This window comes from Boleophthalmus pectinirostris, unplaced genomic scaffold, assembly GCF_026225935.1.
Source record: "Boleophthalmus pectinirostris isolate CB_2022bp ecotype Guang Dong unplaced genomic scaffold, ASM2622593v1 HiC_scaffold_4, whole genome shotgun sequence".
Lineage (NCBI taxonomy): Eukaryota > Metazoa > Chordata > Actinopteri > Gobiiformes > Gobiidae > Boleophthalmus > Boleophthalmus pectinirostris.
The window spans coordinates 26,916,420-26,941,561 of record NW_026571353.1 but is presented as its reverse complement, the minus strand read 5'-3'; the positions used below and the strand labels follow the sequence as shown (position 1 = coordinate 26,941,561).

At 37.6% G+C, this 25,142-nt stretch overlaps 2 protein-coding genes across 3 annotated transcripts; both read left to right on the top strand.

Annotated features, from left to right (window-relative positions):
* Positions 1-2,693: 2,693 nt before the first annotated feature.
* Positions 2,694-12,334, top strand: ubox5 (U-box domain containing 5). Of its 2 annotated transcripts, none has more exons than XM_055162122.1 (7): positions 2,694-2,813; positions 3,574-3,635; positions 4,674-4,775; positions 5,447-6,129; positions 7,033-7,505; positions 8,261-8,407; positions 11,126-12,334. In XM_055162122.1, exons 2-7 carry the CDS (start codon positions 3,582-3,584, stop codon positions 11,344-11,346), a joined length of 1,680 nt encoding a protein of 559 aa, XP_055018097.1. In that variant the 5' UTR covers positions 2,694-2,813; positions 3,574-3,581; the 3' UTR covers positions 11,347-12,334. The 2 variants fall into 2 exon arrangements, with proteins under 2 accessions (XP_055018097.1, XP_055018098.1); XM_055162123.1 differs by having other exon boundaries at positions 8,261-8,401; positions 11,126-12,332.
* A 3,443-nt stretch (positions 12,335-15,777) lies between these two features.
* avp (arginine vasopressin) lies at positions 15,778-17,554 on the top strand. The gene is made up of 3 exons (XM_020937918.2): positions 15,778-15,897; positions 16,386-16,590; positions 17,430-17,554. Exons 1-3 carry the CDS (start codon positions 15,778-15,780, stop codon positions 17,552-17,554), a joined length of 450 nt encoding a protein of 149 aa, XP_020793577.1.
* Positions 17,555-25,142: the final 7,588 nt, after the last annotated feature.

Here is a 25,142-nt window from a genome sequence, read left to right as displayed (position 1 = left end):
GAAAACAGCTAAAGCTAAAACATGTCTGCCATATGTTACTGACTAACCCTGGAGTTTTCAGGTTGGAGAAACAGACATCGTTTTAAAACCTAATCATCTGGAATAATCTTAAGGTACAGTATATTTTCGTAGGGAATTTTTGAGGGAAATTCTCCCTCTGCATTTCACTCATTCATCGCCAACAAAGTGCTGCTGTTGCAGCCTGTCAGGAGCAGTGAGCTGCTGCCGTACACCTGTGCAGATTCTGCACACAAAGGAACCTTCTTGCTGTGAGTGAGTGCTCAGCCACTCATCTTGATTTGAGTTTTGGTCCAAGGGTTGAGGCCCTTGTATTCTGTCACTTTTTTGTGGTCTGAATGTAATAGTTCTGACCCTTTGACCTTGGGTTTGTGACCCACATAATCTCACAGGGATCTTTCCCTGCTGCAGGTTTCACTGGATTCATTGGTCTGCTCATGCAGACTTTAACTCAGGTAGGTGACATTTCTGTGTGAATCTTCTCAAAACAAGACCTGAATATGCTGAGGATTTTATGTTACAGGCTTTAGTTTTGGGCCTAAACTGGTCCAAAAGTGGGCCATATTCTAAATGTTGGCTCACTTTTCTGGAGACTGCTGGTCTCTCTTGGTCTTATCTGGTCTAAATGTGGAGTGGGCCACATTAATTGTTTACACCATAATTTCCACAGGTTGCACTAGGGCTTGGGCCTTTGTGTGTTTTTGGTGTGTGACCCGACTGGTCTAAATATGGGCCAGATTTAAACAGGCTGGTAAAACATGTTATGGTTGGGTGAAACTGATATTACTTATTGTAAACTAACCCTTCAACAGTTTCATTTGGAGTTAAAAAGGTCTGAAAACTGACTTGATCTTTGGGTTGTGTGTATGTTTTATGTTTGGTTTGGTCTGAACTGGTCTAAACGTGGGCCAGATTTGGACTGCTTTATAGAGTCTGATGGCTCTGGTCCTAACCCTGACACTAAACTGAAAGTCTAGTTGTCGTGTCCTAATCCAACTCTTCCACAGGTTTGCACAGGGTCTGTTCGTTTGAAATACGTTGACATTTCTGTTTAAACGTTGTATTAACTTTACAGGGTTAAAGGTTAAATCTCATTAATTTTGCCACTGTGTATGTTGTAAAATTGTTTTGGGCTTGTCTTGTGAAATGACACTTCTAACCCTAACTCTTCTGACTCTTCTCATTGCAGATCTAAACTGTTTTACTAAACTTTTAAACTAGTCTTTACAGGTCCAAAGGCTGCTGCTGTTTACTGTGAGTATGTCTGCACGCACTTACTAACACACTAACTCTGTACAAACACGGGCGGTGGGTCTAATCCAGCCACAGAGGGCGCTGTGTGTGTCCCTCTGTGCCAGTCCCCAGCCTGGATAAATGGAGAGGGTTGCTTCGGCATAAAACCTGCCTCTTTTAGCCCGAGCTTAAAGTGTGTATGGCAGCTTTATTTGTATTTGGTTTGGTGATATTTACTTGTGGTGAATGTTTATCATAGATTTACATCAATTTTGTGTTAGTTTCTGGACCAAAGTTGAAAAGAAAAGCACACAAATAAAGGACATAGTGGTTCTAAAAAGGAATACGTCTGTTTTCAAATCTTTCAAATGCAGGGATAATTGAACTGTTGTGTAATTTTAGACTCACCCCTTTTTCACAGTATGGTTGCTCGGTAAAAGTTATGAAACTGCCTCTGTATCTGCTGTCTGTGTTCAACCAGGAAATAAAATGAGAAATCTTCATAAATATTGCTAACATGCCATATACACTTTAATATATTGTCTGTACCAACTTAAATCTGTCTTTTTATCTTGTAGTTTTAAAGTTATATTTATAGGTTTGATTTAGTCAGTTATTACCAAAATGCGTCCTGCTGCTAGAATAAAAAGTACATCTGTAAACTAATCTGTAAATATTGTAATGTTGAATAAAATGTGTATTATGTGTAGAATTTACAAAGGAAAAAAAAATACATGTTTCTCAAATAAAATTATGAAATGTGGGGAAATCTGACGGTTGTGCTATTGCTATACTTATATATACTTTATGATTTTTACAGAGGAAAACCTAAGAACCAAGTACCTTGCGCTGTCCAGAGCAGTGGCGTCATCTGCTGGAGAAGGAATACTAGAACCAGACCTCCGGATTCACAATATGCAAACACAGAACTTGCTTTTTTAAATCTGTAAACCAGGTGTCCTTTTTATTTGTGTTAATTGAAATTTCAGATAAATTTAAATTGCTTTTGACTTTTGAGTCTCAGTCTCTTATTTTTAAATAAGTTGATAACGACAGAATGAAGGTTTTCTCTACTAAATCCCACTTGATTGTTTAATAGGATAGGCTGTTTAATAGTTTTTGTTTTTTGTGTGTTTGTTTGTTTTTCCTGAAAAGTCATAAACCTGTCCTACTCAGCTGATCCAGACCCCCGTTGCTATGGTAGCCTGTCTTGTTTTCAGGTTTTTCTGTCATGTAATTTGTTAAACGTGTTATTACATTCAGATACTAATTTTTTTAGCTTTTTAATAGTAAGTGTAAGAGCTTATTTCAGATCCATGCCTCCATAACGTTTAGCAGATTATTAGTGTATGTTCTGCACAAGTTTTATTGCTCAATGTTTTGTTCTATTGGGTTAGATAATGTATTCCTATTAAATTTAAGCGTAATCTAAGTTTGTCCTTGATGCGTTTCCGTAGCCAATCGTGATGCTATGTTGTTAGCTCGTTAGCTTGCTGTTTACTTATGTTGGACTAAACTGTGTTTTTTGAATATTTTTGACCTTGTATTTACGATCAAAAGACGTAAGTATTTGCCTTTTTTATGTTCAAGGTGAAATTTTAAAACACGTGCTCATGATTATGAATATTTAGCTGAATTAGTTAAGTAATCGAAGGTAATTCACATTCAGTCAGAACTATTGCCAAGGTTGTAAGAGCCTGTATTAAAAACATTTAAATATATATTCAAAAACTGTTCAAGTTTCCTCACAAATATTACGCAGTTTGCAGCAGAATTTTACTGCTTATGTCATTTTTTCTCCTGTTTAATGGGGACACAGGCTGGATACGAGGCATGGACTGTATAAAAAATATTCCTATATATGGTCTATAATACTGGGTCATTGTACATAAATGTTAGCGTTATACTTTATTCTGAATGTATTGTGCTGTGGACAAATTAATGAATTGCCTCCAAAACAGATCCCACGCGTTTATTGTGATGTTTTCCTTCACGGTTTAGTGCAGAGAGTGACTCACAGTGAATGTTGTTGATGCTTTTTATTCATATGGACGGAGTTGTTCCCAGTGAATAGAGCTGAAGGCCGTTTGAGCTTAAGAAAGGGTCAAAACATGTGCTTTCTTATACGGTGACATGTGTAACTGTGATGCTGTGAATATCCTTGGCCCGCTGGTTATTATTTGTAGGTGATAATAAAAAATAATGTATAGCATTTGTATAGCGCTTTTTAAGATGGCCAAGACGTTTTACATAAGTAGACAAAGAATAGAAGTGAGTTGGTCAAGAAAATACAATGAATATGATTAATTTCTCTATTTTCAGACTCAAGAATGGTTGTCAACCTCTGTCTGCCGCAGTTCCACACAACAATTCACTGCAACAAGGTATTTCACTCATTTTATTCTTCACTTTTTGAAATGTATTTTTAATTTGTTTTTTATTGAGACAATAATCAAACCGTAGCCATTTTATTATAAAGCTGAAGAATCTTGGAATTGCATAGCTTCAGTGAATCTCAAGGATGTTATCTTCACTTTTATACTGATTTTGATTAAACATCAGGGGAATTAGATAAGGTAAAGGTAATAGAATACTTAAAAATATAATGTACAGCTTCTTGTGAGTGAAAATAATGTACACTAAACCTGAGCGAGGTGGAGGTTTGGAGAGGACAGTGACCTGTGTAGGAGCCTGAATTACACAGCTGACCTTGTGGACTTCTTTACATTGGTATTTTCTAAACTGATCATCACAATACACTGTACATTCATATGAAGGAAGTGTGGGATAACACGTTCAGACTATTCTGCATCTCAAGGTTTGGTTAAATAATCCATGGAAATTTACAAGAGGCAATAGAATTTATTTTCATTTTCTACATGAAGTCTCATTGTGCGCTTTTCCTAATAAATATGAATTATGAGGAGACTAAACTAAGCAGGTTTAAGGTGCACTGTGTAAATGTTATGCTGGACACGTGCTTGTCTCCGTGGAGATAGCGTCTGGAACGTTCCACAGTATGGCATTACACTTATTTATCTCTATGGAGACAGCAGGTGACACTACAGGGCCAGATTACATGTCAGATTTGTGGAGAGGCAAGCCCACTCAGTAAGAATGCAAGTTTTTACGTCCAATAAAATCTATGTTAATGAGTACAACCAAGATGGATATATTTAATGCCATATTGAGACATTCCAGACAAAACAATACATCTCCATGGAGACAAGCAGGTGGCGGACCCTCAAACAGTAAAAGGTACACAGTGCACCTTTAACACATAAGGCTGAATAAAAAAGAGATGTGGGTATAAATATAATATGGGTTAGAAGTTATGTTATAGTGTATAGAAAAGTCACAATAAATAGACTTATTGAAGTCTTTATAATGCAAATGTTTTGTGTGTTGTGAATGTGTTACAGCTGTGTGCAGATGGGTATGACGTCACAAACCTTGTCTCAGCTGACCCTGCCCTGAGGAGACGGGGCTTCAAACTGGAGTACTTCCTGCGTCCTCCTGTTCAGGTAACACTGTTGGTATAAACAGTGAAAGATCTTTTTTTTTTCCTCTTATAAACAAAACTAATTAAGGCCTGAACAAACAATAAAGTCACTCAAAATATTGATAAGTACAGGTGGATAATACATCAAAATATTGTGAAGGTTGTTTTGAAGATTTAAATAAATGTGTATGATGTACATTGTTTATGGAAAAAGCTGATTAAAAATAAAAATTAGTTGTAAACTTCCAAATATTGAAGATTTAAATAAATGTATATGATGTACATTGTTTCTGAAAAAAGCTGATTAAAAATAAAAATGAGTTGTAAACTTCCAAATAGGGATATGAAGCTATTTGTATTTTACTGTCATTTCACATTTGTCTGAAACTTAAATCTTAATTCATAGATTTAAACTTTAAAGACCAGTTTTTGCACATTTACATTGTTGTTTTGAGGATACTCCAAAAAAATATTCGGGTATACATTTGTGTTAGCCACCCCTACACAGTATAAATAACTTTAATTCGTAATACTAAATGTCCCATCAATCTTATTTGCTGTGAAATTCAACAACATTGTGATTATTTTTAATGTATCAGCTCTAAAGAAAATATGTTAACAGTTATTAAAATGCTTTATGCATGAGGATAACGTTTTAACCATTTACACAACAGCTCTTTTGTAATCTTGCAGGTGACACTGACTTTTGAATTCAAAGTGGAGTTATGCAGAGTGGATGTGGAGCTGTGGCCCTGGGGCATGGACCGAGGACAGGCTTGTAAGAAACTTGAAATCAGCACCTGCTCTGGACCAAACTCAACAAAACAAATTCAACAAAACAAAACTCAAGATCATCCACAAAGGAAAGACCGTGAAAATGGTAACCTTTCACAAAGCAATGGGCATCTGTGGAGGGACCAGGCACAGAAGTGGGGTGCAAGTGAAGCCCAGGAATCCACATATCAATCTAACAGGGAGTCTTCTAATCCCGATTTCAAATTAGTGGGCCGATGTGAGCTTAGAGAGGAAACCAAAGTATGTTTCTCTCAAAAACATTTTAGGCCCCGCTCTCCATTCCAGCACCCTGCTCCTCCCCCATTCACAAACTGCCGTCATGAGGAGCTTTGGAGCCGGGGGGTGCAGTCGTTAGGTGCCGTGACACAGCTGTGTGTGGCTCTGCCTTTTGGGGGCGCTGCGTCTGCTCTGGGGCTCAAAGCGCTGTCCGTGTGGGGTCAGCCGGCAAAGTGTTGTTCAGAAGAAGAAGTGGAGAGGATACGAAAAGCTCATGAGGCCAGTGAAAGACCAACACAAACTCCTGTATCTATCCCTCCTGTTTGTCCACCCAAACGTCAAAAAAGAGCACCTACAGCACAAAGGTAAAAGCAAGAATGTTATAATTCTTTATAAGGTTTTCATTCTATAGGAAAATATAAACCACAAAAAAGAGGAGAGAGGAGTATGAATTTTATAATATAAAGGTATAATATGAAAGATCATGGATTCTACCTGGACGAATGAGGCATTACACACACAGCTTGAAATATGTAAGGTGCCCTATAGAACTTTTCTTTTCTGATGAGTCCACTACTTGTTTGTCTCCATGTTATTACTTTACCTTGAATGTGCAACAATATGGCATTTAACTTGCATTTATTCAGTTAAAGATCTTTTCAATGCAAAGAAATACCCTGAAAAGCATGCATCCTTACTCTGAGTGAGCTTGCATTTGCACAGACCTCACTTATAAATGGTCACATTTTTATATAGCGCTTTTCCACCTTCAAGGCACTCAAAGCGCTTTACAACAAAGAACCACTCACCTATTCATACACGCACATTCATACACCAGTTTACGCAGGCACTGGAGGCGAGATAGGTCTTGCCCAAGGACACAATGGCAGCATTCATCTGTGGGAGCTAGAATCACACCACCAGCCTGTGGGTCAGTGGATCTGGCCACTCAACTAGTGATGTTTATGCCATACTGTGAAACATACCAGGCAAAGCAATAATATCTGCATGCAGAGAAGCTGGTGTGTGATCTTCCACCCAGAAAACATAACATTCAGTTAGTTCAAAACAATATTATATTTTTTTTTTTTCCACATATTTGAATACTGTTGATTACACAATTTTCAGTTCATACATATCTTTAAAAATCTGTAATAATAATAGTATTTTCTATGTTGATCAAAACACTTCAAATATACTTCAGATCTGCAATCATCTTTCTTTTGTTCCCTAAACAACTAATTGCAATTTTCTTTTCTTTTTTGAAGTTCACAAGTGCCCGAAGAGTTCCTTGACCCCATCACACAGGAGGTGATGGTCCTGCCTATGCTGCTCCCTAGTGGTGTGTCAGTTGATCACAGCACTCTGGAGGAATACCAGAAAACAGAAGCCACGTGGGGTCGGTCGCCTAACGACCCCTTTACCGGAGTCCCATTCACCACCTCCTCTCAACCTCTGCCCCATCCACAGCTCAAAGCCCGCATAGACCACTTTCTCCTGCAGAAGGGGCCGCTGAAACACATAGAGGGGAGGTTAGGGAGGCAAGCTGAAGTGAATCCACATCCTTCAAGACTTGTAGCTTCTGAAATTAGAGAAGGAACTTGCAATGCTGATCAAAGTGAGACTAAAGCTTTAAATAGTGGAAAACGAGACTTGGAAATATCCACTAAGAACACACCAGAAAATAGTCAAGATACTCTACTACCTCAAGCAAAAAGACCTAGAAATGACAAAGCCTCAGGTGAGTATAAAACTTAAAGGTCCCATATTACTATATTTTCTGTTATAATCTAGTTTCCTCATCTCAAAAATACCTGGAGTTGTGTTTTGTTTCATTCACTCATATTTAACACAGAAATTCTCCTGAGTTCCCCTCTCAAAAAGAAAACACTCTGTTCCACCTTGTGATGTAACAAAACAGAACACCAGGCAAGTTTTTGATGAGGTAGCAGCATTATAACATGGCTTAAAGATCACAAGACATTTAAAGCTGCACTGTGTAACTTTTTTGTTGAATAGGGTGGCTGACATTTGTCTCCATGAAAATATTATATCTGGAATCTTCCTTAATACAGCCATAAACTTATCAATCTAATTCAAATACAGGTGTTTTTATAGCTTAAAAATACCTTCAAAAACATCCATCCTCCTCTCCACGGATCTCACTTAAAATGTTCACCTGCTTGTCTCTATGGAATAAAATAAGTTTTATGCCATTCAAATTGAAATGAACAGTTAACCAGAGACAACAGTGACAAATCCTTTTGCCTAGGTCTGAGTATGAATTATCGCTAAAAATGGTTCATAACATGTTGCAGACAGCATGCTGTGGTTTATTTTTCACATAATACTGATTTTACAAAATACTTTTTTGGGCACAGGTAGGGAAATTAATCAGCGTTGTAAAGAGAAAAAAAAATATTGTACCAAGACTATAAATGGAACCAAATGTCTCTGCTGTTGTAAATAAGATCTTAATTTGTCCTGTTTGTACAGAGGCCACGTGCAGCTCTCATGAAGAGCGGTTGTCAGCCAGTCTGGACGAAGCTCTCTCTTCCGCTCTTCAGGGCCGACCTTCCTTCACATCCAACCTGAGTTTGAACCAACCACAGCACACACAGGCTAAAGGCACAACAAGTAAAGGTTCCAGCATTAAAAATGAATACTATTAATGAATAATACTGCTGGTGTAGTTTTGAATATTATTATATTGTATTTATGTAGTTTTTTTCTGAATGTAGACACAATTGGTACAATAAAAAAAAAAAATATAATATATATATATATATATATACACACACACACACACACATATATATATATACATACATATATATATATATATATATATATATATATATATATATATATATATATATATATATATACATATATATACATATATATAAAATAGGCATTGGTAATCAAGCAGGGTAAACATTAAAGGTCCTATATTACACAAAGTTTAATCTTCAGAGCTTTTAGTCATGTTATAATGTTGTTACCTCTTCAAAAACAAACCTGGAGTTGTGCTTTGTTTCATTCGCACATGTTTGGCTGAGCCTTTTGTTATTGGTCTGTCTACATCTCCAATGCTCAAATTGCTCTGTTCCTCCATGTAATGTCATGAAGCGGTAGTTTTCAAGGTAACAGCTACCTTTCACTTAAAAAAATATATATATATATATATATATATATATATATATATATATTACAATAAGGCAATTATAAAATGTATAAGATGATATCAATACAATAATCATAATATTAATATTATTATCAATATGAATAACAATATAGATCTGTGTGTATACATTCAAGTGTGCATGCTGGAGAATTTAATCCATTCACTTTTTATGCAATACATGAACCAAGCATGACTTTTACATTCCACACATTTCTGGATTGACATAAATAATATTACTAATATCATAATCAGGATAATTGTTTTAATAATTATATTAAAGGTGCATTGTGTACCTTTTCTGGTGGAGGGTCTGTTAAAACCTTTTCTCCATGGAGATGTTATTCCTTTGTGTGGAATGTTTCACAGTATAGCATTAAATCTTTCTTCATGGAGATGTCTTGGTCTTTGGAGAGGCAACCCCATTCACAGTCAGAATGCCTGTTCTTCTAGGTACTTTTGAGCTATAAAACCACTTTTAATTGAATAAATGTAAGCTAGAGCTGTTTAATGTCATTCTGTGGAACATTCCATGCAGAGCAAAGACATATCCATAGAAACAAGCAGGAGACAGACGCACACAGACCCCCAACCAAAAAGTTGCTCCTTTAATTTTTGACAATTTCACCCACCTGTACATGTTCCAGTAGTTTTATTGAAATTTCTTGGAACTTGGACAAAAGCCTCGTGGAAGCCAGAATAATATCTCTAAATACAGCATCTTTCCACTGTCCCCAAAGGACGATTTTACTGAATAGAAAAACAACCTTGTACCTGAACAAAAGCATTTGTTCATCATGTTCTGTGAGAAGGACGTGTATGTAAAGCCCAAACAGTCAATGGAGCTTTCACATGTGTCTCAGCTGCTGATGTCTGTTAAGAGAGACACTGTGAATAAAAAGCGTAAAATGTTTTCTGCATGAAAACATACACAATTTTCTGATCTATGTTACTATGTCATTTTCTCATCACAAACATACCTTGAGTTGTTTTGTTTCCTTCACATATGTTCAACACACAAATCCAACATGTTTAGATTCAGTTCTCTCAAACAGAAAACACTTTGTTCCACTCTGTGTAAATATTAGGTGTTATCTTGAAAATTAACAAGATGGAACAGAGCATTTTGAGGTTTGTAGATGTAGACAGGTGTAACAGGATTACTCAAACACATGTGAATGAAACAAAACACAGCTCCAGGGACGTTTTTGAGTATTATATGAGGTGATATATAAATACGAGGACATTTTTTTTGAGAAAAAATATATTTCTAATCTATCTATTTCTAATCTAAATCTACTTAAAGATATAACGATTGTGGACATCATATTCAGTTTGAGTCTTAAAAACTTTATTGTACTAACTTGGTGTCCATTGTGATAATAAAAGTAAGAGTGAGTGGGAAATGTGGGCTGGGTATCATTAAGAAGTTGCCAATACGATGCATAACTCGATACAGTGAGCTTTCGCTTTGATACAATATATTTCAAATTGGTTCAATACGGTTCAAGAAAAAATAAAAGGTAAATCATGGCTGTGATACTAAATGTCTTTGTTAAACCAATTATTGTCCAAAGTTCATATGAAACACAAACATTTAAATCATCAAAACAGTGAAAATGTCAGATGTGTTGCATAAATGAGTTTCCTTCCACTAAACAAGCCACTAAACTGTAGCAGTGTAACAAAATAATTTAGTAAAAAATATACAAAAAAAAAAAACTCTATATATCAATACAGCAGCCCTTGATATTGATACTGTGTCATCATATTAAGTGATACGATGATATTTTTACACACCCCTAGTGGAAAATGCCTTTTTGAAGTTGCATTTTCCCATAAAACTTAAAATACTGCATTTGATTCAGTGAAATTTTAAAACCTCTTTGGATTTAAATTTGACCATTGACCACTTAAACTGACCTAAAACCTACAAAAAATAAGCAATTCTGAATCTGAATTTATTTAACAGCATAGGGCAGTGCTCAATATGCATTAACCAAGAGAACAGGAGAGATACATTGATAGTCTGTATGATGGATCATATTTACATTACGTCTTAAAAATCTTCAGATTATTATCAATGCGATTTTGTGACCACCTTTGTTAAAGCATCCTGACTTCATTCATAAACTTGAACTTAATTTATCGTGCTTTTTTTCCCCTCTTTTTTTCAGATGAGAAGATTTGCTCTGCCTGTTCCTGCTCCCTCTCTGTTTACTCCGCTCCTGCCTCTCCCTTCTACCGTCTAATCTGCGGACACTTCCTCTGTCGCTCCTGTCTGCAGACGCCCTCTAAAACTCTGAACCCAAAATGGACTTCCACCTTCAGAAACATCTCCTGCCTGACCTGCCACAGCTCCACTCCACGCAGAGACGTCATACGAGTACATCACTGAATACACACAACACACGTAACCAGTGGTATTTCAGTAACTATGGCAAGGTGAACTCTGCAGGGAAAGAGGGTGGGCAGTATTGTCAACAATATGTAATAAAATAAGTCACTGTTTTTATAATCTTATCTTTGGAAAATATTGAAATGTTACTTTTCCACAAAAACTGTATGTATGTAACTAACCTGGAATATTCCACATTATTGCTTTAAAACTATCTGCCTCTGTGGAGACAAATGGCCAACCTCACCAGGCCAAAGTACGATATTATCACAATATGCATCTCACGGTACGATATACTTTGAAAAGGCTAAAATAATTGTAGATGGGACACTTTTTTGCTTTTAAAATACCTTGACAAGATTTTGGTGTGAATTATTTCTGTCATAATCCCAAAAAATCAAGGAAAAAACGTGTATCTTCATTTTGTCTGCACTGAAATGAATCATGGGATATGTAGTTTCCAATGTTTATAAGTTCGTTGCTACAATAAAACATGCATTTAAACAAAGGAACTTGTGATTTCATAAATTGTGACAGTCTACAATATTTTTGTGAGACTTTTACCGTGAGTGGGGTAACCTCTTCAATTGGGATGTAACAATAACTAAAATATCATGATATTGTATCGTCAAGAGTGTTTCTCAAGGTATTTTTGAGTAATAAAACATATGTAACTGTAAATTATTCAATAGATTGGTCCAGAAAATGACACTTACCTACTACCAGTCAAAAGTTTGAACTCACCGTCTCATTTAGTGTTTTTTCCTGTATGTTTACTGCTTTCTACATTTGACAGAAGACATAAAATTTTTGAAGTAAGATGTATGAAATTATGTAGCAAAGAAGAAAAAAAGCTCCAATCAGAGGTGGGGACTTGCAAGTCGTGACTTGGACTCGAGTCAGACTTGAGTCAATATTTTTAGGACTTGGGACTTGACTTGGACTTGAAGGTCAATGACTTCGGACCGTAATGATTCTCACTAAGATCTTGACAAGACATTTAAAAAGGAAAAAATTGCATTTCTACAACTCTTGTATAAATACTCACATAAATATACCATAACTTTGTAAGTACAGTTTAGTTTAAAATTCAAATACATTAAATAAAAAGACTTGAAATGACTTGAAGCTCAAAGCAGACGACTTGGACATGACTTGGACTTATGGGCCAATGACTTGGACTTGCCTGTCTTTGACTTGGGACTTGACTCAGACTTGATGTCAGAGACTTTTGACTTACTTGAGACTTGCAAAACAATGACTTGGTCCCACCTCTGGCTCCAATTAGCCACACTTTGCATCGTTGAAAAACATTCTGCAGAATTTTTTTTTCTTTGCTACATAGTTCCATATGTCTTACTTCATAAGTTTAATGTCTTCTGTATGGAGACAAAATGTCAAAAGTTCTAAACATATAAAAAAAAAAACACTGAATGAGAGGGAATTTCCATACTTTTGACTGGTAGTGTAGGTCAGTTTCCATCTAACCTGAAAGTACTACGATAGCTACATTGTAATTACTAAAGTTGACAAAAAAAACATGACTGAATGACTCTTGAATTTATGAAAGATCTCTGCTCTGTGACTTGAGTTTTTCATTACAGAACCATTGTACTGTCACAGCCTTGGTGCCTTTGTCCTTATATAGCCGTTTTGTACTGACACAAAGAAAGGCTACGGAGAGCAAGAGGACACTGATAATGAAACTGGAAATTAGCTTGACCAAGGCTGTTTATCTTTTGCGTGGTCACTTGCCTTCCCAAAAATGTCATATAGTTTGTTAAAGATGCACTATGTAACATTTTCGTTGGAGATCTATCACCTTCATGTTTCTTTGTGTTCATTAAACAGCTTTTCCTTACTTTTACAGCTCAAAGATGCCAACAAAAACATGCATTCTGACTGTGAGCGGGGTTGCCTCTCCACAGATCTGACCTCCAACTTGGTCTGGACTGTGAAAAAAAGGCTGAATGCCATACTGTGAAACATTTTAGACAAAACAACATGACACAATGACACAATGCACCTTTAAATACACGTCAGTAGCTTTTCCAAAATAGACGATGCATTGATCCGATAATTTTGGTTCTGAAATGTAGTTCTTATTTATATATTGATTACATATCTTAAATTTTTTATTTGCCAAAACGTCTTGTGGAGATCTGGTGGATTGCTAACTGGTCACTATTTGTTCCAGTGGTCTTACACCTCCTCACAGTCCTTGTCTTTTTTTTAAAACTGTTAACACATTCCCCTTTTTGTCTGTGCACCATTTCCCTGAAAGCGGGTCCTATTAGCCACCGCAGCCACAAACAGCCTTTCTGTTGATGGTTTCCCTTGGCAACATTAGACTTTAACGAAGGTCATGAACTCGTATCCGCCAGATCTGAGACTTAAGAAGCCAGACACTCAGCAGCAGGGGGCTCAGTTTTTTAAGTGTTCAACCTGAAGATGGTTCGATCCCATCTCAGACCAATGAATACTGTCATGGTGTCCTTGGGCAAGTCACTGTACCTGCTTAGTCTATGTGAGAGTGTGAGTGATTGGTAGGCCTCTCGTGATAATTGCAATACCACCTTATTGTTCAATATATGAACGCTCGAACTATGTATTTTGGGTCTCAATATTTATTTTCATGTGTACAATTTCTTTACAAAATTTGAGCAATTTTTATGTGACATGGTAAGATTTGAGCAATAGAGAGTTGAATAAATATTATATTGCTAGTTATTATTAGTTCATTCTCCTTTATTTGTTGGAGCTCAAGGCTTTTAATGATACTGAATATTTAAAAATAGGTTTATTGGGATAATCCTACCTTGTGTCAGTGGCATAAAGTACTTTCAATATGATCATTTTTCGCAAATATTTCTCTAGCAATGTATCATGCTTCTAAATGTGTTAATGGGGCAGTGGTGCAGATTGGCAGCCTTGCTTCCATGAGTCAGTTATAGGGCAGTTGTGGCTACTGAAATAGTTTGTATGGAGCATATAGAGTGAATAAATAAATAATGATTAGTGTATAGCACTGTGAGAGTCGTTCCAAGATTGTAATGTGCAAAAGGACAGCACATTATTAAATCCTTTAGAAACATATCACAAATAAAAATAATATCAGCCTGACTCATTATATGCAAATTAACTTAAATGAACTCAGTTGTTACTCTACTTTCAACTGAGTAATAACCAAACTGACAAACCTTACTGAGCTCTTTACAGCAGCGGTCCCGGGAATATGGTTATTAATACGTAATAACAGCACAAAATGCTTATAACTTTTAACCATATTTTGAAAAATTTCTCTTAGTAATCATGTTTGCTTTTCATTTACACTATATTTAGGTTGATTTTTACTATATTTTAAGAGTAAATTTGGTGGTAGACATCAAAGAATTTATATATTTTCTCCACAGAGTGGCTGGGCACTGCCTTAGAAATAGGGTGAGGAGCTCAGAGTAGAGCAGCTGAGGTGGCTCAGACATCTGTTCCGGATGCCTCCCGGGCTCCGCTCTCGGGAGATGTTCTGGGCATGTCCCACTGGAAGGAGGTCCTGGGGAAGACCCTGGACATCCTGGAGGGACTATGTCTCTCGGCTGGCCTGGGAATGTCTCAGGGTACTTCCACTGGAGCTGGAAGAAGTGTCTGGGGTGAAGGAAGTCTGAGACTCCCTGCTTAGACTGCTGCCCCCCGTGACCCCAGATAGCCCACTGTCCTGTTTTGTCCCCCAAACCAGTAGTTGGGAACCCCTGCCTTACAGCTTCTGGTACTCACTTGTTGCTAGAACATGTGGCATGTTCATGTTTATGCTTATTTATGTTGCATAATCATGTTGCTTCTGATTAACCAGATCTTAAGCCAGACTACGTGGCCATAATGAGACACTAACCTATGGCTTTAATATAAGCTGATAACAATAAACATAGCAACAAATCAGAAAGGCCCGTGTGGTGACTAATAATTACCATAAGAGAATAGTTTTGTGCATGCTCAACATAAGAAGCTAACAATCAGACTCATTTATTTTAATCCAATTAGCTGTCCATAAAATGTAATTAGCTGTTTTGCCGTTTTGGCTTGATCGATGTTTACGGGTGTTATTGTGAAAACTTATTCCAAATATGGTCTTGAATACTGAAAAAGGCATCTTGTTCCCTCAGACACCACCGGTCTCTGCGGATTTATTTATTTCCAAGATTTGATGCAAAACCATATCTTCCGTGACCTCTTGGCACATGGACGCGCGCGGTGGCCTTCACGACATGTGCGCGCGGAACACAACTGACACTGACGTCACGTACGAGTGTGAACGCTTTGTTAGTTTTAGTCCATCAGTTTATAAGTGAGAGATCGACCGGGGAATAACTGTCAGACTCGAGGAACAGGCGGAGGAACAACGCAACCGCAACCGCAGCCAGAACCGTAGCCGCAGAGATGTCGCACTCCATGCTCCCCCTGTGCGTCCTGGGACTCATCGCCCTCTCCTCCGCCTGCTACATCCAGAACTGCCCCCGAGGAGGCAAGAGAGCGCTGCAAGACTCCAGCCTCAGACAGGTGAGTGCACACCCCGGAGCATAGAGGGGTAGAGTGATTGTTGAGTGAATTGGATAGAGCATTGTGCGTGCGTAAAATCTACCTAATAGTGCGTAAAATGTATTTTTAGTGAGCATTGTTAAGTTATTTATGGCACACCTTTGAAATGTAAGGAATTTTGATCATTTCTTTCGCTATTATAGTGTTAAAATGTAGCTATAGTTATAACACTCAAAAGTGTTAACATGTAACTGAACCAAAATATGTTATTTAATGTGGTTAAAAGTGTTATGCGACAGAATAAATTATGCTACTCGGAAATTCCTTTTATATCCAGTGCAATTAGATGAATAGATATGCTATTTACATAATTTCAGGGTATATAGAAATTTTAACTGTTAATAACTGAACATTATTGTTAAAGATCACAACTAAAACAACAAAAAAAAAATTGTCCTGCTTTATTCCTGTTCACATGAAGGTTATGGTTTTCTTTTGTCATCCTATAGTGCATGTCGTGTGGTCCTGGAGAGCGCGGCCGCTGCTTTGGCCCCAGTATCTGCTGTGGGGAGGGCCTGGGCTGCCTGATGGGGTCCCCAGAAACAGCTCACTGTGTGGAGGAGAACTACCTGCTCACCCCCTGCCAGTCTGGAGGGAGGCCCTGTGGATCAGAGGGGGGGCGCTGTGCTGCCTCGGGACTCTGCTGTGACTCAGGTAAAAAAATGAGGGACTTAGAGACAAACCGATGAATAAGGTTAGATAGATAAACTGATAGATTGATACTCTATTGATTCCATCCCTGTGAAGAAATTCAGGATCTCTGTGACTGCATTTGAGTTACATGTATAGTTTGCAGGAGAAGGTGTTTTTAATTGGTAGCATTAAAGTTCCCAAGTTAAAGGTGTATTGTTTAACTTTTTGGTGCTGATCATCTCCATAAGCACGTTGCTGCTTTGTCTCAGATGTTTCACAGTACGGCATTAAAGTAAAACAAGCAGGGAACGGCAGACCAAGTTACAGGTCAAATTTGTGGAGAGGCGACTTGTGTATTTCAAGATGTTTTTTGCAATAGAAATACCCATAACAAAAAAAATGCACAAGATAGATAACTTTAATGCAATATAGCACCAAACATCCATATAAAGTAATAACATCTCCAATTGTCCATGGAAACTAAAAAGTAGCAGACCTCCACTAGAAAAGTTACACAGAGCATCTTTAAGTTATGAATCTATTCTTTTCATCTGATTAATGATGGAAGCATTTGTCCACATTGGATATTTGTATTTATTTTCAGTTAAATTATATTTCTATCTAACTCCTTGTTTGCAGAACTTTATTTTATTTGATCATACTAACATTATACATTATTTTATGTTGCACCACATCGCCAAAGCAAATTCCCGGTTTGTCAGTGTTGTTTACTTTCAGTGGCAGCAAAACATATTCTGAATTGCATAATTGCGTCATTGTTTCATTTGTTAGCACTTTCACACCTATAACGTATATATTCGTAATTCTAGACTTACATTTTGTGTCCTGGTGTATTCCAGAGAGCTGTGTGCTGGACTCAGACTGCCTGGTGGACAGTGAATCTTCAGAAGGGGCTCACAGCTCGCCCACAGAGCTGTTGCTACGCCTGCTGCACATAGCCAGCAGAACACAGACTGAGTACTGACACTAGAGGGCGCTCTCCCCCTCTCAGAACAAACCTACAGCACCCCCCAGCCTTGACCCTGCACCAGCCAAGACAATGAGCCCTGCTGCTGATAATACAATCAATGAGGAACACACACCTATGAGACTGCCTTCGATGTGCGATGTGGTAGATTTAGCCTATTTCTAGCTCAGAAGATTAGCTGAATTAAATTGTGTTTATGCATTAGATTATTAGATTTTATGTAATATTTTTGAGATTTAATCCTGTGCAATACTAAATGAAGTGAGTTAAGACACAATAATAAAAGTGGATTTGAAAACACTGTTCTCTCTGAGGTTTGTGTACGTTGGTTATCGTAAATCCGTAAATAATCAGACCTATGATGAGTGGGGACTGCTTTATATTCAATATTCAACACAAACTCACAGTTGGTGTCATCAACATTCCCTGAGGATGTGCAGCTAACTGAAAGCACTGCTCTGTTAGAAGCTCTGTTACTCAAGTTAGACTTTATCTGAGTTCTGATAAGGTTGAAGTCGGGAACGTCACATCTTAGACAATTTTCAGTGAGACTAATTTTAAAGTGTAATATGTCAGTGTATGTAAGTACAATATTATATACCTCAACTTGTGAAATTTCCATCCAAAATGCAGGGGCAATTTATGCACAAGGAAGGTTACCTACAGCCAGCCCCTTCTACATTCTGTTCGATTACAGAAAGATGTAGAACCAGATGACAGGTTGTAAAAAAAAACTCCATCCAAACTTGAGACAATCCAACCCCAGCCGCTAATTTGTATCATTTGCTGATAGAACAATGCCAACTCCAATCAAAGTTGTGTCTGACATGATTATGATAAATACACTGGCATCAGAATAAAGTAAATGAAGCCTTACAACTGCACATACCTATACCTGCCATACATACCTGTAAGTGGTTTGGTGTTGTTTGGTATGACTACATTAAACAGGTTACGTAACAATATGAGTAAGTGGGTACATGGGCCTTGATCTCACTTCACCTGTGTAGTAAACAACATTCTGACACCTAAATCACTAGACTACGTCAACTCAGTGCACTCTCCTTCAACACCTAAAGGGTTCATGGTCATGTTTTAAGACGGTACAATGCAAACTTGAGCGAGCCTTTCACGTTCATGTCTTGATGAGAGATAAGTAAACATGGCAGTGCACCAAATTACCACAGTGTGTCGCTATGGCAGCAAATCCTTTAATGACTTTGTGTTCGTTGTAATGTTTGACATGATTATTAGTCCTACAGATGGATTATTTGTTTATCAGAAAGTCGCAACATCAGCTAGGAATGCTGTCAGTGTATGTACAACAGTTTACCAGCGTGTGATAAAATAAATTATCCTGCTAAATGAAGATTAGTGAATGGGATACATCATAATTACCCACATGTGATAAATGCAGGTGAGTGGGTAAAAGAGCCGAAATGGCCCAAACGTCAGTGGTCGGACATCCATTCATACCTGATGGACACACCGGTAACACGTTATAATAACTACACCTTACTTAGCCTTAATAAAGCATGAACAAAGACTTAATTAATAATGAACAAAGATTTAATTAATAATGATTCACGCTTAGTAAATGCTTAATAAAGCATAATTCATCTTCACTTTAGAAAAGCTCTCAAAAAGACTTAACTAACAGATAACAGCTGCCTGAATGATCATTGCATTGCATTATTAGTAAATTATTCTTTCATAGCTTACAAATCATTAATAAATGCTCAAATGGTTAGTCCATGAGTAATTAAGTATGAAATAATTATGAATAACTATTTACAGCACAGGCAAATTAAGTGCAAGTGCTAATTAAGGTAGTAATTAAGTAGTTACTAAGCGTGAATCATTATTAATTGAGTCTTTGTTCATTATTAATTAAGCCTTTGTTCATGCTTTATTAAGGCTAAATAAGGTGTAGTTATTATAAAGTGTTTCCGACACACCTAACCCCGCCCCCCAGGAGCTTGAAATCCTACAAAACACTGACATGATACAAGCCAGGACAGCAGCTCTTTCTGCAGGCCACAAGAGCAGTGAAGTGGTTAGTGACATAGTCTGATAATCCCTCTAAAGATGAAACAGGCCATGCCCTCAAAAAAAATTTAATAAAGGTCGTAAATTGTCCAATGTCAGTGGCTGTCACAAGATAATGTCTCCAGTTACGTGTTACATCAAGACATGGAAGTGAAGTTTGAGGCAAGATGAGATGAGATGTGGTGAACGCATGAGGCACTCGGAAATGAGCAGAATCAGGCTTTAACAACAGTGCTAACTCGTCCATTGACTTTCTCGAGTTAACGTGCCTGCCACAGCCATGGTGAAATGATGGTAAAGCATATGACAAATACAGGTGTTGAAAGAGAGATTGCTGAGTTGATGTAGCGTAGTGGTTTCGGCGTCAGACTGCTGTTTTCCGCACAGGAGTATCCACTTCTGGTCGAATCAGCAAATAAATGGCACGTCAGATACAAATGATGAAACATTTTGGTGTGTGGACCATGCATTTCCCTGATTGGTTAATTCATGTGTCGATCACGCCCATTGAAATTGTGGAGACAAGATATAGCTCCAGACTCATTCATCTTTGTACATTTTTGGAAAAGGGTGTGGTTCTGGCTGGCCAGGTAACAAGGAAGGGATTTTTTATTTTTTTTTGACAATTAATTACAGCTTAACAAAATAAAGGTATAATCAAAACTCTTGTGCAATTTAGACAAGTTTGGGACTTGTTTAGATTATGGTCGTTCAAGGTTACCGTTATGTAATTACCTGTATCTGTGTCCAACCAGGATGTAAAATGAATATTTTCACAATAATGTAAAACCTACAACAAACTAGGAGGGATTTTAAAGTAAAGTAAAATCTTAACTATAATGATATTTAGTGGTTTGGTGAAAATAGTCAAACCTGTCAAGTTTTAAGATGCTAAACAATGTACAATGTTTTCTGACACTAGTCCAATGAGCTTAATTTGGTCTTCCGATAATTTATGTTATTAGGTTCTTTTTTCAGACCAAGAGTTTGTTTTCATATTTTACAGTTTCGACTGCTCACTAGCGGTCTTCCTCAGAGTGGTCACGCGTTGCTGTGATGTTTCCGGTGAGTTGATTTATACAGGCTTTCGAGACCGCAGATAGTGCTGTCATCCTGCCTTTTCTGGTAGGAAGACAGCGCCATCTGCAGTCCGACTTCCTCAGGACAGTATCCCAGGTGTGTGAGAGTAAAAAGGCCCCCTTGTCCTGGTTTGTAGTCTCATGGGTACGTTTCTGTATTTCTATTGCCTCTTTAATCCAGCAACAATGTTTGTTGTCCTCTGTCTCAATCCTGTTTGCTCTGTCCCAGTCCATAATTTTTGTTCTCTCTTTTGCAGCGGTCAGAAATGGCCGATTTGAGTTGTTCCTGCTCTGCTTTGTGTTTTGTCGTTCGTGTTTCGCCTTTGCTGTTTCCTTCTCGCACTCTGTCCTAAGTTCCTTTTTTCGTGTACTGAACACCCTCCCTGTTTCACCGATGTATGTTTTATTGCAGGACATGCGGGGTATTTTGTATATAAGACATTACATTTAAGCTCTGGTTCTATTTGATCTTTTGGATGAACAGGTTTTCTGACACTATTGATACTTTGCAGCCGAACAGCCAGTCATCAACATTCCCTGGGGGTGTTAAGCTGAAAGCACTACTCTGTTAGAAGCTTTGTTACTCGAATTAGACTTTAATCTGAGCTTTATTTTAACACAATTTGACCAGAAAGAGCCGACTTGGATGGAACTCCAACAGGTGAACTGATTTGCGTGCTTAAACATGTCTCTTAAATGTAAAATTATTGTTACAACATAGATATCTGAGCCAACAGTTTTTTACTTAGTCACTCCCAGCTTTTTTGTTGAAAATGAAACTAAACTAAACTGGATCATGAACGCTCCCGAAATGTGTTGTTTAAATCTGTTTTGTGTTTTTTATTGAGTTTTTAGGCTATATTAAAACATTTTGGTCTTTTGCTAATGTGTGCATTGTGTCACCATGGCAGCCCATGGCAGCTATTGAACATTCTGCCAATAGAAACACATGTAGAACACCCCCGCGTGATGTCACCGCAAAGTATCAGCAGAGTGATAAATTACCCAGCAGTTTACTGGGTTATTCCACCACACTTTTGTTTACTTTTTGACATTATTTTGACTACTGTATCTCCGTGAGTGTTTTGCATTACGGCCACAAACACGGAAAACTTTCCTCTATTAACGAAATGTATTTTCACAAATGGCGTCCAAAAGTAAATTCATTATCTCTGCAGCAAAAGTTTCTGTCTTTTCCATTTTGTAAGGCAAAGTTGACTGCTTTAAGTTAACGGGTGACAGTGCAAAGTTCATCAGTGAACATTACCAAAGTAAAGTAGAAGCTGCACTGTTGCGTAAAATCATAACCGTGCCACCGGTTTTGTCTGATCTTGGGAGCTAAGCATGGTTGGGTCTGGCTTGTACTGTTGGGAACACTAGTTTATGCTTTGTGGCAGCAGCACTTTATGTGCATGTGTTATTATTGTGTCCTTGACAAAACACATGACTCACCTTTTTGAATGCGGTTTGTGAGTGATTGACTTCTGGCTCTGAGACAGAACTGTAATTAGATAGTTGTCCAGTGAATCACAGAAAAGATTTAACATTGAAACCTCAAGATTTAATCAAAGTATTTTGAAGTGTCACAACAAATCACCAGTAGGAAATCATATCATATTCAATTAGTGTGTCCGAATAGGTTTAAACACACTGAATAAAATGGATAAACATAAGAAATGAGGCGTTGTGCACCTGGAGGGGAAGGTTTTGGCATGTGAAATAATATTCCACTCAAAGGTTAGTGGTTCAATAGCCCAATAGTTTTCAATAACACACCAGTAGGAAATAATAATCAATTTAAACATACTAAACAAACTGGATAAAAATTTAAATGAGAGATTAGATGAGAGAAAATGAGATGTTAATCCTCTCAAAGGTTAGTGGTTCAATAGTCCAATAGTCTTTAATAATACCAAAATAACTTGCTACCATTCAGTCTTAGGGCCAAACACTTGACTTCACATGTTGCCTGTTTGGTAAACTAAAAGAAAAAGAGGAAAAATTCAGCATGATTCATTTTACCTATTTACCCAACAGTACACATTTATATTGATACTTTGCAGCTGATGCAATTTATCAACATGGGTGTGTGATGCTCGTTTTTAAATATATAGATAGAAAACTCAAAAAAGAAATACCATTCATCCATTTCTTCCACTTATCTGGGGCCGGGTCACGTGGAAATACCAAGCCCAGGGTTTCAAAATGGCCACCCATTCAAGTCAGTGGTCCAAACTCAATGGCACATAACTTCAGATTAGCCTTTAGCCTGGCGAGGTACTTCCGGTGGCTGTGGTCCAACCGCGCATGCGCAGTAGTGCTCTTTTCTCCCGTGGGCACACGTGAATCCATGCAAGCGCACACACGGAGCGCGGACTTGTGTATCACATGAACGCTTTGACCAATTAGCACTGGTGCTAGTGGCTAGACACTTCACCCACATTGCCTCGTATGAAAGTGGTGTGTGCGTGAGTGATGGTGGTGGTCGGAGGGACGGTTGGCGCCGGTTGGCATGGCAGCCGCACTTCTGTCAGTGTGCCCCAGGGCAGCTGTGGCTACAATAGTAGCTTACCATCACCAGGTATAGAGTGAATGAATAACGCTGAATGATGCTCTGTGACAAAAATGTTTGTGAAAAGTGCTATATAAATAAAAACTTACTTACTTATTAATCAGAGCGAAAGGAGCTAGGGCGAAGCAGAGTGGAGCCAGAGCTGACAACTACAAAGCGTTTTTTAAGACAACTGAAGGATTTTGAGCTGAGAAAAAGTTTATGATATAAAAATAATTAAAAATCGCCACAAAATCAGACATTTTTGAAAGTTGTAGGTGCCGGGTCAGTCTAACACGAGCAGTTTGTGATTACATTGCGCTCTATGAGAAAAATCCTCTCTCAGCCCAGGAGATTTTTTCCGCTGAAGTTCTAGTGAGTGGCGTCAACTGGAGGCAGCTACAGGCAGCAAAGCCCTATCCAGTTATTTTAATAGATCCATGGAAAATACCAAGAGTACTAAGTGTATGTAAACAACACATTTTCAGGAGTCTGTGATTAATGCAAGGTTCCTGGTCTTGTTTAGGTGTTTGATTTTCAACAAAAAGGTGAACGTGATTAACGAAAAAAACTGTTCACTTCATTGTTAGAGCCACTTGTCACGCACGCAGAGTTTGGGCAGAGCTGCATAGACCATATAATTAGTGAATCACAATTTAGCGATTTGACCTACATAGCAGGTCATCACAGGAATAAGATCACAATTAAATCTTTATATCCATATTGCCCAGCTCTACCACAAACACCGTATGTGGATGTAGGAGTAACTAAGATCTAAAGTAGTAGCATAAAGAAAAAGTTTAGACAGGAACGTTTCATTTCTCTTGTATAACTGTTAATACATGCAAGACAAAAAGTGGATTTAGCAAACTTTGATTGATGATTGAAAGATAAAATGCGTGGTCCATCATGTTTACTCACCTCCTGTGGGCACATTCTCTGTTATGTGCAGACTTGTACAGTGTTAAGAGAAAATAAGAAGAATAGCACATGTGAGATGATTGAAAAGTCTGGCTTTATTCCAGTATTTACACAAAGTCTGTCTCTGTGGATAATGTGTTCCCGTATCCATCTAAAAAGTGCCCTAGGACGCCCCATCTTTGACAAGTGTGCCCGTTGTGAGTTACAGCTGGTGGATGTCAAAAGTTTAATCCCCTTTAATGTGGTTTTGTCCTCTAGGTATTCTCTTAAATGGGTGGTTTTAAGATTTTAGAACCTGATAATGTCATAAAGTAATAATGGGGGGGAAAGATTCGGTTTTACCTGTTTCTTACTTTGTACTTTTGGTCAAATATCCAAATTGTAAATGCACAAATGTTGAATCTGATCATTTGTTTCATGGACTACAACTCACTGTGCTACAACAAAATCTGTATTCATTATTATTAATCTGATCTGAAACCAAGCAATACACCAATATGACCCCTTGATCAATTTATACCAGACATGGGTGTCCAAAAATATTGAAATATTGTTATATTGTACCGTTTAATGTGATGATACAGTATTGATATTGTGTGCTGCTGCATCGATATATCACCAAGAGTATTTTTTGGAATATTTTACTTTTTACTTACTTTTTATTTTGTTACAGCACTATAGTTTTGTTGCTTGTTCAGAGGAAGGAAACTCATTTATGCGACACATTTAACATTTTCACTGTTTTGCTAATTAAAATATTTGTGAACTTTGCACAAGAAGTGGTTTTACTTTCACAGTCATGATTCAGCTTTTAATATTTATTGAACCGTATCAAATCTAATTTAAATATATATCTTACTGAATTGTATTGAATCATAAGCTCACTGTATAGTGGTATGTATCGTATTGGCAACTTCTGAATGATACCCAGTCCTACAAGACGTGTTCAAACTATGGTCCGTAAGCCAAATGCGGCCCTCAGATC